The sequence below is a fragment of the Apodemus sylvaticus genome, chromosome 5 (genome assembly GCF_947179515.1).
Source record: "Apodemus sylvaticus chromosome 5, mApoSyl1.1, whole genome shotgun sequence".
NCBI classification, from domain to species: domain Eukaryota; kingdom Metazoa; phylum Chordata; class Mammalia; order Rodentia; family Muridae; genus Apodemus; species Apodemus sylvaticus.
In genome coordinates, this window is record NC_067476.1 from 56000711 (window position 1) to 56014820 (window position 14110).

Below are 14110 nucleotides of genomic sequence, written 5' to 3' on the forward strand. Positions count from 1 at the left end.
CCCTGATTTCCTCCAGTGACCATGACCACCTGGAGGTATCCTCTTCTAAGTTGGTTTTCGTCAGGGCGTTTATTACAGCAGCAGAAAGCAACTAAAACCAGGGTGTTATGTAGCCCAGGGTGGTCTCACACCCCAAGGACGTTGTAGCTGTGAATGTCCTTGAGCTTTTTTGAGACAGGGTCTCTGTGTCCTAGAGCTAGCTGCAGATCAGGCTGGCCTGGTACTCCCAGAGATCCTTTTGCATCTGCCTCCCGATTGCTATTATTGAAGTCCTGAGGCACCACACTTAGCTGCCCTGATTTTTTTTCCCTATCTCCCACCTCCACTCCCCAAGCTCTCTGGGTTTGAGGGAATAGGAGCTGTGTCAAGGGCCAGGTTTGCAGAGATGAGGGACCCAGGCCAAGGTCTCATGACTGAGTGCTGGGATTAAAGGTGTGTGCCACCTTCTGAAACCATTTCTAATCTTTCACAGGGAGGGACAGATAAATTGCAAAGGAGTTTGTTATGCAGAATGTTAAAATATGCAATTAGTTGCAGGAAAAGGAGGCTCGTCAATTGTGCTTCTCCTCTCCCCAACCCCCTCCCAATAACTTTTAGAGATCTCTGCTTTTCTTCTTTTTCTTTTGAGAGAGGGTCTCACTGGGTCCCCGAAACTCCACATAGGCCAGAGAAGCATCGGCCTCGGCCTTCAGAGTAGGCTAGCGGTATCCCATACTATGCCTGGCAAATCTGTAGATTGTTAATTTACAGTTGTTATGGTGAGAAGGCTAGGCTAATTCCGAAACAAGCTTCAAATTAGCAGCAGTTAGGGAGACTAGGCCTAAAAACCCAGGCTTCAGGCAGCTAGTTAGAAACTGCCCCACCACCTGGCCAGAAACAAGGACAATGGGTCAGCAGTTTCCAGCCAACCCCCACGCCCCAGTAATGGACTTTCCTTAGAGATAGTGTAAGACACAGCCTACCTACCCTAGGATGCCTCAGCAACAGTTTCCGGCCACCACACCCTAGTAATGAATGGTTCTGGAATACCTAGAGAAAGAGTAAGAAAAAGCCCACCTACACCAGGATTCCACTAAGGTGCTTTAAATTGGGCCTTCCAGCTCGTTTCAGGCTCCATTCAGGTCCATTGGGTAATGAGACCCAAGCATGCTGAACTTCTGCAGGATAAGACACTCTTTGGGTTTACATGAGTCCGGGGTGTCATTTTTCATCGAAATGATGGACCCTTACAATGGGTGTTTCAAGACTACCTAATCCTATGTTCGTTTTTATTTGATAAACTAAAGCCCAAATAATTACGAATCCCTTTGCTAAGCAAAAGAAAAAGAAAAAAAAAAAGATTCGTCTTATTTCGTTCATATGCTGCACAATAAAACTTGAAACGGATGACCACATTAAATAAACAAATCTCTAACCACCAGGAAAGTGGCCTATGTGGCCAGAAGCCTTTTAGAAACTTTGGAAACCGTTCATTTCTCTACATTCTGTTCCCAAGAGGTTCTGCTTCTTCCTCTCAGACTGTCTTTAAATGTGCAAACTGCCTAAGGTGAAAATCTCTTTGACTCGGCCGCATTTTGCGGCCAGTGAGACGTGCCCGGCTGCAACTTGCAGTGTGGGTCTCCCAAGGCGGCGGCGCAGTCGCATTTTCCAAACGTCGGCTCTTAACATTTAGGCACCCGCGAGGGAGGCGAAGGGGCCAATCGGCTTTCTTAGAACCTTAAGTTTCAAGTCGGAAAAGCCTGACTTTCCATCTGACACTGGAGTGGGGTGAACTCGGAAATGGAGCCCAACAAGCGCGCGGGGGAGGGGCGAGAGACGCTAGAAGAAAGGGAAAGGCCTTTCTCTAGGCTGACGCGCGGTCACGCGGCTTTCTCCCGACGTGGGCGCTTGCCATTGGTCGAGCTGCAGCCGACGTAATCGTAGCTGCCGGGCGCGAATCGCGGCGAGGGCGGTGCTACGTTGGAAGTTGGCGAGCGCGCGCGCTCCCGCTGGCGACCCAATCCCCGCTTTCCACTTTCGGCCCGCCAACCCACTCGACCAGTCGCGCTCCGCTTCGACATGACTCCGCCCCCGATGGGCGGGCGGCGCGCGGATAGCACATCACGTGATTACTAGCCCCGCCTCTTCCTCTCGGTCCCATATTGAACTCGAGTTGGAAGAGGCGAGTCCGGTCTCAAAATGGAGGTAAAACCGCCGCCCGGTCGCCCCCAGCCTGACTCCGGCCGTCGCCGCCGCCGCCGGGGGGAGGAGGTATTAGGGGGAGAGCGGGGGGTTGCTGGGTAGTTGCCGGCATGGGGGGGCTTTGGCTCGATGGGAGTGGGGAGGCCGGGGGAAACCGGGACGATCGTCCCGCGCTTTGCGCTGAGGGCGGTGGGAGGGGGGAGGGGAGCGGGCCGGGTGGCCTCATCCAGCCCCTTCGTCGGCCTGGTCCTCTCGGTCGGCCGCACTAGCAGCCCTCGAAGACGCGGCACGGCCGGGGAGTGGGTCCGCGGCCGGGTGAGGAGCCCTCGGGCTGCGCGGCCTGACTAGCGAGGCCGCGGGCGGCATGGCGGGCCTCCGCGGGAGCGGTTGGGAGGAGGCGGTGGGGGAGGGGAGGAGCACATCCGGGCGAGCGAGCAGGCGGGCGGCGGCCACATTGACATTGATCCGACGCCGCGTTACGAAATGGCGCATTGGCCCGCAATGGCCGCCGCCTGGCTACGCCGCCAAGAGGGAGTGCGCGGGATTGGAGGGAACGGCGGGAGGCGGCTGGGCATTTCTGCCGCAGATGGCCTCCAGGCTCCGGGCGGGGTGCTTTCCGCTGGGGTGCTGCCGACGCGGATCTAGGCCTTGGCGGGCCTTCTGGGTGATGACAATCCGCGCAGTACTCTGGCCGGATTTTCTCAGCGCTCATTTGGGGATACATTACTGAAAAGCTTGCTGCTTTAAGGTGCTTCCTAACCCGCTGCTTGTGCTCAAGTATTTGGAATGAGAGTATTTACGGCGTCCTATGGTTGAAGTCTTAACCATTTCAGTGTAGTTGTGTTTATATGGAGCTTAATATTTTTATTGATCTAATTTCTCATACTTCGGATTAACCCGGATTTTGGTTTCCTGGATTTTGGTTTTAGAGAACTGCGACCACATTCGTAAATACCACGATTACGAGGGTTTTGTGTGTATAGGGATGTTGTTTTTGTGTATTGTCAAATTCATTTATGCTAGGCTTGATTAAATGGGACTAAGTGAATTATTTGGGTAGTTGATCATTTAACGGGTTTCTGGTATGTGGCTGTCTTTTATATTGAATGTTCTAACACTAATTCCTAGAAGATGGAAGACTTTTTAAGTGTAAAAGTGAGCCCCCCCCCCCCCCCCGTTAAGGACTTATGTTGAATTGTATTAACGCATTCATTAAAAGCGGTTCACTCAAAAGTAAAACTTTAAAAAAGAAAACGACAGGCTAGATATTTTCTAAGTCTCTAAGTTACGGTTTTGTTCCTAATTCCTCTTGTCAGTCAGTATATGCTATACCTTGTACCCAAAATTACATGCTTGTGAATGTAGGCATCAATTGGAAATATGTAAAACTATGTGATGTAAATAGATATAACAAAGCTAAATTGATTACAGGTAGCTAAGTAGTGGAACCAGGTGTGAATGGTGTGTGCACACCTGTTTTCTTAGTATTTGAAAGGCTATTGGACTGCTTCAAGTTCAAGGATAGTTTAATCTGCCTTTCCTTGAGAGCCGGCCTCAAAACCCCCACCCACCCTCTTGGTTCCACCTCCCACCCCCTGCAAAGTATCACGGGGTGGTTTTAAGTCTTGGCTGTGTTTTGTTTGTGGGATATGACTAATTTGCTTAGGAATGTCTTTTAATAACTGATTAGCTGGAAATCTGAATTTCTCTTAATTTGCCATTGTAAGCTTTTTAAGTTGAATTTCATAGATCATGTTTTAAAATTTACAGGTTTGTTGGTGTTGCTGAGGATAGTGGAGATGGCACGGGTTGAATAATGCAGAGCATTTGGGGTTTAGTTTTCTAGTGAATGACTTGTTACAAACATCTGAAATATTCTAGACTGTTTAGTTGAGGCTTGAAAAAAGTTTTTAAAAGTCTGGGACCATTTGGGGATTCAGTTTTTAAAGTTTAAAGTGGCCCTGGATACCATTTTAGTGTGTGTGGGGGGGTGTTTTTAAGGCAACTTACTCATGTACCTCATGCTGGCCTTGAAGAACTGGATTTGTAGTCTGGGCCAGCCTCTCTCCCAAACGCTGAGATTAACTGGTGTGTACTATCATGCCCAGCGTGGAGCAGAGTTTTTGATCGGACAGAGTATTGATGTTACAGATTTTGAGACACACAGAACTTAAAGTTCATTTTCTCCAAGAAATAACTATTGATCTTTTTTCCCCAGGGCCATGATCCAAAGGAACCAGAACAGCTGAGAAAGCTGTTTATTGGTGGTCTGAGCTTTGAAACCACAGATGATAGCTTAAGAGAACATTTTGAGAAATGGGGCACACTTACAGACTGTGTGGTGAGTTCTTGGGGGTAAAAATGGTTTAAGGGATGGGGACTTAGAAAACTATTTAATACTTTGGACTATTTATTTGTAGGTGATGAGAGATCCTCAAACAAAACGTTCCCGAGGCTTTGGTTTTGTAACCTACTCTTGTGTTGAAGAGGTGGATGCTGCAATGTGTGCTCGGCCACACAAGGTTGATGGACGTGTGGTGGAACCCAAGAGAGCTGTTTCTAGAGAGGTATTTTAATAACATGTTGTACAATACTTGGAAATGTTTCAGTTTGGTTTTTTTGACTTAAAATTATTTTATTCATAGGATTCTGTAAAGCCTGGAGCCCATTTAACAGTGAAGAAAATTTTTGTTGGTGGTATTAAAGAGGATACAGAAGAATATAATCTGAGAGACTACTTTGAAAAGTATGGCAAGATTGAAACCATAGAAGTTATGGAAGATAGGCAGAGTGGGAAAAAGAGAGGATTTGCTTTTGTAACTTTTGATGATCATGACACAGTTGATAAGATTGTTGGTAAGTAACAATTTACCAACTTGTTAAAAATTTTTGAAAGGATATGATTTTAGTTCTCCTAAGTCATCTAAGTCTGGTTCTCAACCTTCTTAATGCTGTGATTCTTAATTCAGATTCTCATGTTATGAACCCAACCATAAAATTATTTCCATTGTTGCTTCATAACTAATTTTGCTAGTTATAAGTCATGTATATATCTGATGAAGGATGTCTGGTGTGATTCAACCTATAGGTTGAGAACTGTTCATCTTAAGTCAGGAACCATTTCTAGAATATCCCCTCATTCTTTTAACAATATTTTAATTGCATGGTGATGAAAGGTTCACTTTTACATGGTTTTCCAAACAAAAAATAACTTCTCTGTTTTTGACTTAAAAAACTAGTTCAGAAATACCACACTATTAATGGGCACAATTGTGAAGTGAAAAAGGCCCTTTCTAAACAAGAGATGCAGTCTGCTGGATCACAGAGAGGTGAGTAGGATTAGATACACTTAATAGTAGGCCTTGCACAGTTGTGGGAAGATTTTTGAAGTTTTCACTCCAACCCATATTACAGGTCGTGGAGGTGGGTCTGGCAACTTTATGGGTCGTGGAGGAAACTTTGGAGGTGGTGGAGGAAACTTTGGTCGTGGAGGAAACTTTGGTGGAAGAGGTAAGGTGTGCTCATTATATGTGCTGATATATCAAATTTACTAGTAAATTGAAAATACGATTTTAATCCAAATCTTGCTTTTCCTCAGGAGGCTATGGTGGTGGAGGTGGTGGCAGCAGAGGTAGTTACGGAGGTGGTGATGGTGGATATAACGGATTTGGAGGTGATGGTGAGTCTTAAAATGTTGAACTTTGGTCTTTTTAATTTCTGTATTGCTGGGAATAATATCACACACATGGCCTCAAGTGCTAGGTGGTAGGACTTAAAATGAATGTGGTAGGTGACATATTTTGGTTTTAACAACCACATTAAAAATGTCACACCTTCTAATCCCTGAACTTTGAGTAGATGAAATAGTTTCTAACTAGTACCACAGAAAAGGAAACCTTGTAAGGATGGAAGTTAAAGTATTAACTAGTTGTCTTTGGTTAGTAGGATTTATTGTGCCATCAGAACACACATTTGCTTTGTGTCATGCTATTCTTATTTGTTTTTCTTTGTGTGTTTTTTTTTAATTTATTTTTTCAAGACAGGGTTTCTCTGTATAGCTGTCCTGGAACTCACTCTGTAGACCAGGCTGGCCTTAAACTCAGAGATCCTCAGAGGCCTGCATCTGCCTCTGCCTCCCAAGTGCTGGGATTAAAGGTGTGCGCCACTACTGCCTGGCTATATTTTTCAAGGTAAAATTGAAAACTGACTTTTCAAAGAAACAAAAACACCAATCATTTTAACAGCTGAGATAGCTCAGTGGTTAAGAGCACTGACTGCTCTTCCAGAGGTCCTGAGTTAAATTCCCAGCAACCATGTGGCTCATAGTCACCCATAATAGGATCTGATATGTCTGAAGGCAGCCACACAGTATATTCATGTATTTAAAAATAAATAAATCATTAAAAAAAAGATTTTAACAGTCAACTTGTGCTCTGTAACTAGATTCTAGAGTGTTCAATTAGATTGTTATTATTGCCATTTGCAGTATGTAGTGTAAAGCTAGAATTATTTGGTCCCCCTGAACAACTTTCTGTGTGGCTTTCCTTGCAGGTGGCAACTATGGTGGTGGTCCTGGTTACAGTAGTAGAGGAGGTTATGGAGGTGGTGGACCGGGGTATGGAAACCAAGGTGGTGGATATGGTGGTGGTGGAGGAGGATACGATGGTTACAATGAAGGAGGAAATTTTGGTGGAGGTAAGTTAATAGATTCTGGATTAAATGCAAACCAGCATTTAAATTAAAACTCTTGCAGTACTTGGAACTGCTTAAAGGATAAACTAGAAAAAGTTGTAACAGTTAAAGCTCTATTGCAACACAGGCTCATCCATGTAAAGTAAGTTTAACTTAAGCCTGACTAGCTATAACTTTATTTTTAAGTAGTGGAATATAAGCACTGCATAAATTTCACATTTAAAAAATCATTTTGAAGTTAAGAGTGCAGGGGAGGGTCTTTGAATTCCAAGTTAGTCTGGATGTTAAAAGAAAAGCAAAAGATTTCTAATGTACAATTCCATGTTTTTTTATATTTTAGATGATTTTTATGTGAGTACACTGTAGCTGTCTTTAGACAATACCATAAGACAACATCAGATTACATTATAGATGATTGCGAGCTTACCATGTAGTTGCTGGGAATTGAACGATCTCTGGAAGAGTAGTCAGTGCCCTTAACAACTGAGCTATCTCTCCAGCCCCCAACTCAATGCTTTTAAGCATATTCCCTATTCCCAGAACATTTTCATCATCCCAAATAGCACCTTTTAAAAAATTTATTTAAGAAGACTGCCTCACAGCTCAGCAAGCCTCTCACACTCTGTTGACCTCCCAAGTGCTGGGACTGTACAGATTTACCACACTGCTCATTTGGTTTTTAAAAAATGTTTTGCGGTGTCTATATAAATATGTAAATTGGCAAGCTTTACTATTTAGTGTAGTGAAGTGTACATTTACTAGTTTAGTAAATTACAAAGGAAGTTTTTAAATTTGGCTTAGTGCTGAGTTTTTCTTTAACTATTAGTACTTTTAAACTACAGTAAATGGGATGTGTAAATTGTTTGAATACTTAAAAGACTTAAGTAAATGACTAGGATGCGAAAAATTAGCTCTTGGAATAGTTTAGGTGTTACTGTAGGTATTAATAAATATTGGCTATACTAACTACCATGGACTGTACATGGATTGCATTGCATTTAGTGTTACAGGAGAAACTTAAACCTAATTGACTGATTAACAACATATCTTCTGTTAATCTTAGAAGTGTGCTTTTTCTGGACAGATTCCACTTACTGATTTTTTTTAACCTGTTTATTTTTTAACCTGTTCATTACATCAGTTAGGCTTCTGATGAATGTAGTTTAATATCTAAGATTGCAGTTAATGTTTGCATGAAAATACGTGTAATACTTGCTGCCATGAGTCTAAATAGTTACAGGGGTATTGTTTTGAAACTGCAAATAAAATCTTTTGTCGTTTCAGGTAACTATGGTGGTGGTGGGAACTATAATGACTTTGGAAATTATAGTGGACAGCAACAATCAAATTATGGACCCATGAAGGGGGGCAGTTTTGGTGGAAGAAGCTCAGGCAGTCCCTATGGTGGTAAGTTTTTGTAGTCAAAATTCTTTAAAGCCATCTTGGTTAACATAGTCCATGTATTTAGAACTCTTGTTATTTCCAGGTGGCTATGGATCTGGAGGTGGAAGTGGTGGATATGGTAGCAGAAGGTTTTAAAATAAAACAGAAACGGTACGTATCTTTACATTTTTAAAAATCATGATAAAAAGAATGTATGGAACTGTTCACTGAGTGTAATAATTTTTTTATCCTGTATTATTCAACAGGCTACAGTTCTTAGCAGGAGAGAGAGCGAGGAGTTGTCAGGAAAGCTGCAGGTTACTTTGAGACAGTCGTCCCAAATGCATTAGAGGAACTGTAAAAATCTGCCACAGAAGGAACGATGACCCATAGTCAGAAAAGTCACTGCAGCTTAAACAGGAAACCCTTCTTGTTCAGGACTGTCATAGCCACAGTTTGCAAAAAGTGCAGCTATTGATTAATGCAATGTAGTGTCAATTAGATGTACATTCCTGAGGTCTTTTATCTGTTGTAGCTTTGTCTTTTTCTTTTTCTTTTCATTACATCAGGTATATTGCCCTGTAAATTGTGGTAGTGGTACCAGGAATAAAAAATTAAGGAATTTTTAACTTTTCAATATTTGTGTAGTTCAGTTTTTCTACATTTTAGTACAGAAACTTTAACAAAATGCAGTTTTGAAGGTGTTTCCTTGTGAGTTAACAAGTAAAGAAGATCATTGTTAATTACTATTTTGTATGAATTTTGCTAAAGTTAACTGTAAAGAAACACCTACTGACTTGCAATTAAAGGGGAATCTATTCTCCCCATTTCCAAAACAATGAATGGGCGCTGACATGTGGAGAGAATAGATATTTGTATGTTTGCAATGTGTGTTTTAGATAATTAGAATTGGGTAATAAAAAATAGCATATTTGTGAATTCAATAGCATCAAGATTACCTTCAAATGAAAAAGATCTCAAAAGTTGCTGTTTGGTTTTGTGCATTTTCTTTCAAAATGTAATCATGATTTTAGTGTATTAGATTTACTGAGTCCTATTCATGTTAAGAACATCTCCATTCCACACTTAACCTGATCCCATTGAAACTGCTGCCAATAGTTGGGGTATAAAGTGTTTATACTGCCCTCTACTTACCAAGGTTGGTAGATGGATGCCATCTCCCAGTTTAACAGTCTTTACTTTTCATATAGAACCTCCAAGTCTGCTATGTCTGAGCAAACTGGTGGTAACTGGTTTTTGCTTTTAAAATTTAAGGTCTCAAAGCCCCATTGGTTTAGTCACTTTCCTTGGTTAAGTTTCACACACACAACTTTTCAGAGCAAAGGAATAAAAGTCACTCATTTGAACCCCTGACTGGCTGGCATGCTTTCCTGTTTACACCCTATCCATTTCACTGGATGATTAAACAAAGGATAGTAAGGTGTCGTCCAAACAAAGCAGCAGCAGATGTAGCACACACAGTTGGTCAGTGCAAGCACCTCAGTTCCCAAATACCTGAATTCACATTCGGAACATCTTGAATCTTCAAAGAACACATGGTTATTCTTTGTATATATCTCATTCTAAAACATGTCGGGTGTGACAATTTGTTTGGAGACCCTGTTTGAGAGGAGTTTTAGATACTAAGGTCATATATATATAAGTTGTCTACTGTTGCGCCAGCTAGTGCTGAACAATCTTCATTGAGTCCTAAGTATGTGCCCTGCTGTTACTTACTTTGGCAGTTGACCATTGAATTCAGATTTTTATTTGGTTTTTAAAGTATAAGCTAAACAAGCAATAAAAAGGGGAATGGGGCGTGCTAGTATTTCAATATGCTCTCTTGTTGCTCTACTTCTGTGCATTATTAATATTTGGATGCATGCAATGCTAGCATGGAACTTTGGTCTTCACAAATACTGCAGTTTTTCCAGAAAACACACCAATAAATGTAACAAGACAACATTCCATTTGTTAATGGGCATATGTGCATAAGCAGTGTAGAAAATAGGTTCATGTTAGAAACTGGTTACATCCTTCATAACTAAAAGTGTGGTTATATGAATGGACACTGTCAATGTTCATAGCTTAAACCTGGGTACCTGGTCAAAATGCTTAGGAACATTAAAATTGAGCTAAATTGTCTCAAGTCCTTTTATTCATATATATAATAAAGATCGAAGGAATGGGGGAGGCTGACATTTCCTGGTTTTGTTTGTGAAATTGTTGGACACAACCTTGACAGTATCCTTTAATGTAATGAGGTCAATTGTATTGTTAACCATATTTTTATGTTCTGGAATCTAGTATAATAGTGAAACATTTTCAGTAAGTTGATGTTTACAACCTATAATCAGGTGAAATCTGTATGTGACCTGTTTATAAGTTGTACTAAGTTAGTTTCTGTGAACTGTGGAAGAGTATAAGCCATGAGAGTGATTTAACCAGCTTTAAAGGACCTAAGCTGTGCTTTTTAAGCACTGGATCAAAGGAAAACCCACTAAGACAGGACTTCAGCAGCCATTTGAGTATGGACAAGTCAGCATAAATAAAGAATGAGAAGGCAGCAGCAGCAAGAGCTTCAACAACAGAAGTGGAGGCATAAGATACTATGGTGATAGTGAGCAACTTCCTAAAAGCTAGTTAAAGCTGCTTATTGCAACTGAGATGTCGGAAGAAAGTAGCAGGAAGGAGCTCCGCCCTTTGGAACATCAATGAGCTAGTTGCCACAGGCACTAGGTCTAGCATTTAGACCTGCAAGGAAGGGCAATAAGCAGTAGGTAAGGCTTGAATTTGAATTTTTTCACTAATTGAAGAGTACCTTTTTGTAAAGCAAGGTAAGAGTAATCTTTTTGATTTGCAGGTGAATGAGAACCCTACCTGCCTAACTGAGGAATGTCTTTCCCACCACCTTAAATACGAAGGTTTCTGGCTGGGTAAGGTTTGTAGCTCGAAGTAAAAACCGGTGACACCATTGGTTCCTCACAAATCAATGTTATAGTTAAGACATTACCCCCTCCCCCCAGTTCAGTTATTTTGATACCCCATTGAAAAAATTCTAAGACTTAGGCAGTTACATTCTCCAGTGTCATGAGTGTTTGTTATAAGCTAGATGTGGCCTCTTCATGTGTATAAAGTACTGTTAATAAGGTAAAGTCATGTTGACCTTTCAAAAGGTAATTTTGGGAAAACTAGGATCTTTCACAGTTGTCAGAATGATTGTCTTCCTTATAGTTCTCTAGCAAGTAAGTTTACTGTTGGGACAGTTAAGTGTTTAGTCTCCCCTAACCCATCACACAAATGGTCTCACTCTTGTCCTAGCCTGGAAGTCAATCTACCAGCCTGTCTCCCAAGTGTTGGGATTAAAGGGTGGTGCCTATATATAACAACTTTCCTTTCAAGCATCTAAAGAACAGTTGAGTTACTATTCAAATATGTTGCTGGTTGTTCATAAGGGCTATTTCTGCTGCCCTGAAAGGGCTTATTAGAAAATTGCTTAATTCAGGCTACTTTTTAGTATACCTTCAGGGGACAAATCTGCAAAATGTTTACCACACAGGGATATCCTGCATCAACAAGTTTGCTTGGCATTTAAGTCAGGACTAAATTCACAGAAACCACAGTTAACAATAAGGTGGCAATCTTTCAGTGGTGGTTAATAGAAAAGTACATTAAGGGCATTTACAGTTTATTTACTTTTTGAAATAAAGTTATTTTACTTATATGGTTCCACTGTCATTTCTGCAGAAACACTACCTGGGTAGAAAGGGTGAACATATAAACAAATGAGGCTGACTTTGGTTTTGTTGGACCTGTGGGATACTGCTCCTAATTGACATGTCTGAAAGCTGTGTTCACATTTGTGTCTAAATTAGGGAACACAATAAAAAAGTTCATACCACTATAGAGAAATGGGCTTGGTTCTTAAATTTAGAGTTATGTCACAATTTGAAACATTCCTGACAAATAGAATCAATAATTGGCATGGTAGCAAGCATGCAGATATGCAAGGTGCTGTGAGGATTGGTAGCCTGAGTATTCAGTTTTAAACTTTTAACATGTTTTCTGATCTTTATGACAGCAGAGGTGGTCTGTAATTCAGTTGTTTCATTTGTAGCATAATGAAATGTTACAGAAAGATGACCTTTTCATTAAAATATTTTTAGAAATGTGTGTGTGTGGTTTTATCACTTTGCAATATTTTGATTTGGTCTTATAGGTGGATATAGACACTATTAATGTTTGTTTTAAATAGGAAGTAGAAACAGCTGTACTGCCACATAGTACAAAGACAACATGGTTTTATGTTTCAGATTTTCTGGGTGGCGGGGAGATAGGCGAGTGAGAAGTCTAGGGGTAAACCAAATGACGTGTGGCATCTATAAGGCCACTCTGGTTAGGAACGTAAAAGAAGTGTCTTAAAGTTTGCCTAGTCTCCACCTGCAGTTTACCCCAGGTATGATGTAAGTAGTCACTTAGAATATTGAGTTAAGGGACTTTTACCTTTAGAGACTGAAGTAGCCCTCTTGTGCCTGAGAATTCATTTCCTTGGTTTCATTAAGCACTAAGTATGAAACTGCCTAGCCACACGACTCCAAGTGAGTTATTTGGTAAATTGAATCCAGGTGAGGAATCATGGTAAGTTTTGGGTTTTTGTCTTTATTTTTTTTTCCATGGTTTTTTGGGTTTGGTGTTTTTTTTGAGAGGGTTTCTCTAAAGTCCTGGCTGTCCTGGAACTTACTCTGTAGAACAGGCTGGCTTGGAACTAACTCAGAAATCCACCTGTCTCTGCCTCCTAGAGTGCTGGGATTACAGGCGTCTGCCCGGCTCTTGGTAGGATTTTAAGCACATGCTTTAAATTTTAATCCCACAATACTGGTTTTGTGTGGTATGAAATTAGCAGCTAATGAGACAGTTCACCTAATCCTGAGTGCCAAGGGTATGTCTCTGACACTTGCCTAGCATGTGCAAGATTCTGGGATTGGTTCCTCCCCTGAACACAGCTGCCTAGCATGAAGGGAAGATTAAAACCCTTGATGTACTTAATTTTCCTTAGCAAAATCAGGATCCTGTTAAGCAGTAAGTTGGTTTAGGTTTACTAAAGTGACAGTGGCTATCATGTTGAAAACAATGATAGGGTTATGCTAGCTTAGTGCTCACAAAGCCTCAATGGACAGTTCTGGGAACGAAACTTATTTCTGCTATTTAGTAGATCTAGAGATTGTCACTAAATGGTTACCACGTTATATATAGGGCAGTTTTAGTCTTTATTAAGGGATAGAGTTGAATACATTTAAGGTGGCAAATTAGTACTAATGAATACATTTAGTGTAGTAAATTAGTAATATTTAAGGGTTGTGTTTTGCCTTGGTGCACATAATGTGGGTATCTGGTGTCCTTAGAAGAGAAGCCCAGCACTCTGGGAGGCAGAAGCAGGTGTATTTCTGAGTTTGAGGCCAGTCTGTTCTACAGAGTGAGCTCCAGGACAGCTAGGGCTATACAGTGAAACCCTGTCTCTAAAAAACCAAGTCAAAAACTAGACGAGAACTTGATTACCCCAGCCAGAGTATTACTGTGCTGAAGATCAAAACTTTGTCCTTTTAAGCTAGGTGCTGTTAACAACTGAACCATCCCTTCTGCTCCCCCCCTTTGCTACTTTTATTTATTTTTAAAGATCTATTATATATAAGTACACTGTAGCTGTCTTCAGACACCAGAAAAGGGCATCAGATCTCATAACAGATGGTTGTGACCCACCATGTGGTTGCTAGGATTTGAACTCAGGACCTCAGGAAGAGCAGTCAGTGCTCTTACACTGAGCCATCTCTTCAGCTCCCTTTGCTACTTGTAATGG

General features: G+C 41.3%; 1 protein-coding gene across 3 annotated transcripts; it reads left to right on the top strand.

The window, feature by feature from the left end:
* The first annotated feature begins 2078 nt into the window (after positions 1 to 2078).
* Hnrnpa3 (heterogeneous nuclear ribonucleoprotein A3) lies at positions 2079 to 12429 on the top strand. Of its 3 annotated transcripts, none has more exons than XM_052182753.1 (11): positions 2079 to 2184; positions 4400 to 4522; positions 4602 to 4748; positions 4827 to 5037; positions 5421 to 5510; positions 5596 to 5691; positions 5780 to 5860; positions 6733 to 6876; positions 8158 to 8280; positions 8360 to 8427; positions 8523 to 9242. In XM_052182753.1, exons 1-10 carry the CDS (start codon positions 2179 to 2181, stop codon positions 8410 to 8412), a joined length of 1074 nt encoding a protein of 357 aa, XP_052038713.1. In that variant the 5' UTR covers positions 2079 to 2178; the 3' UTR covers positions 8413 to 8427; positions 8523 to 9242. The 3 variants fall into 3 exon arrangements, with proteins under 3 accessions (XP_052038713.1, XP_052038712.1, XP_052038711.1); XM_052182752.1 differs by lacking the exon at positions 8523 to 9242 and adding an exon at positions 11120 to 12429 and having other exon boundaries at positions 2116 to 2250; XM_052182751.1 differs by having other exon boundaries at positions 2117 to 2250.
* The last annotated feature ends 1681 nt before the right edge of the window (positions 12430 to 14110 follow it).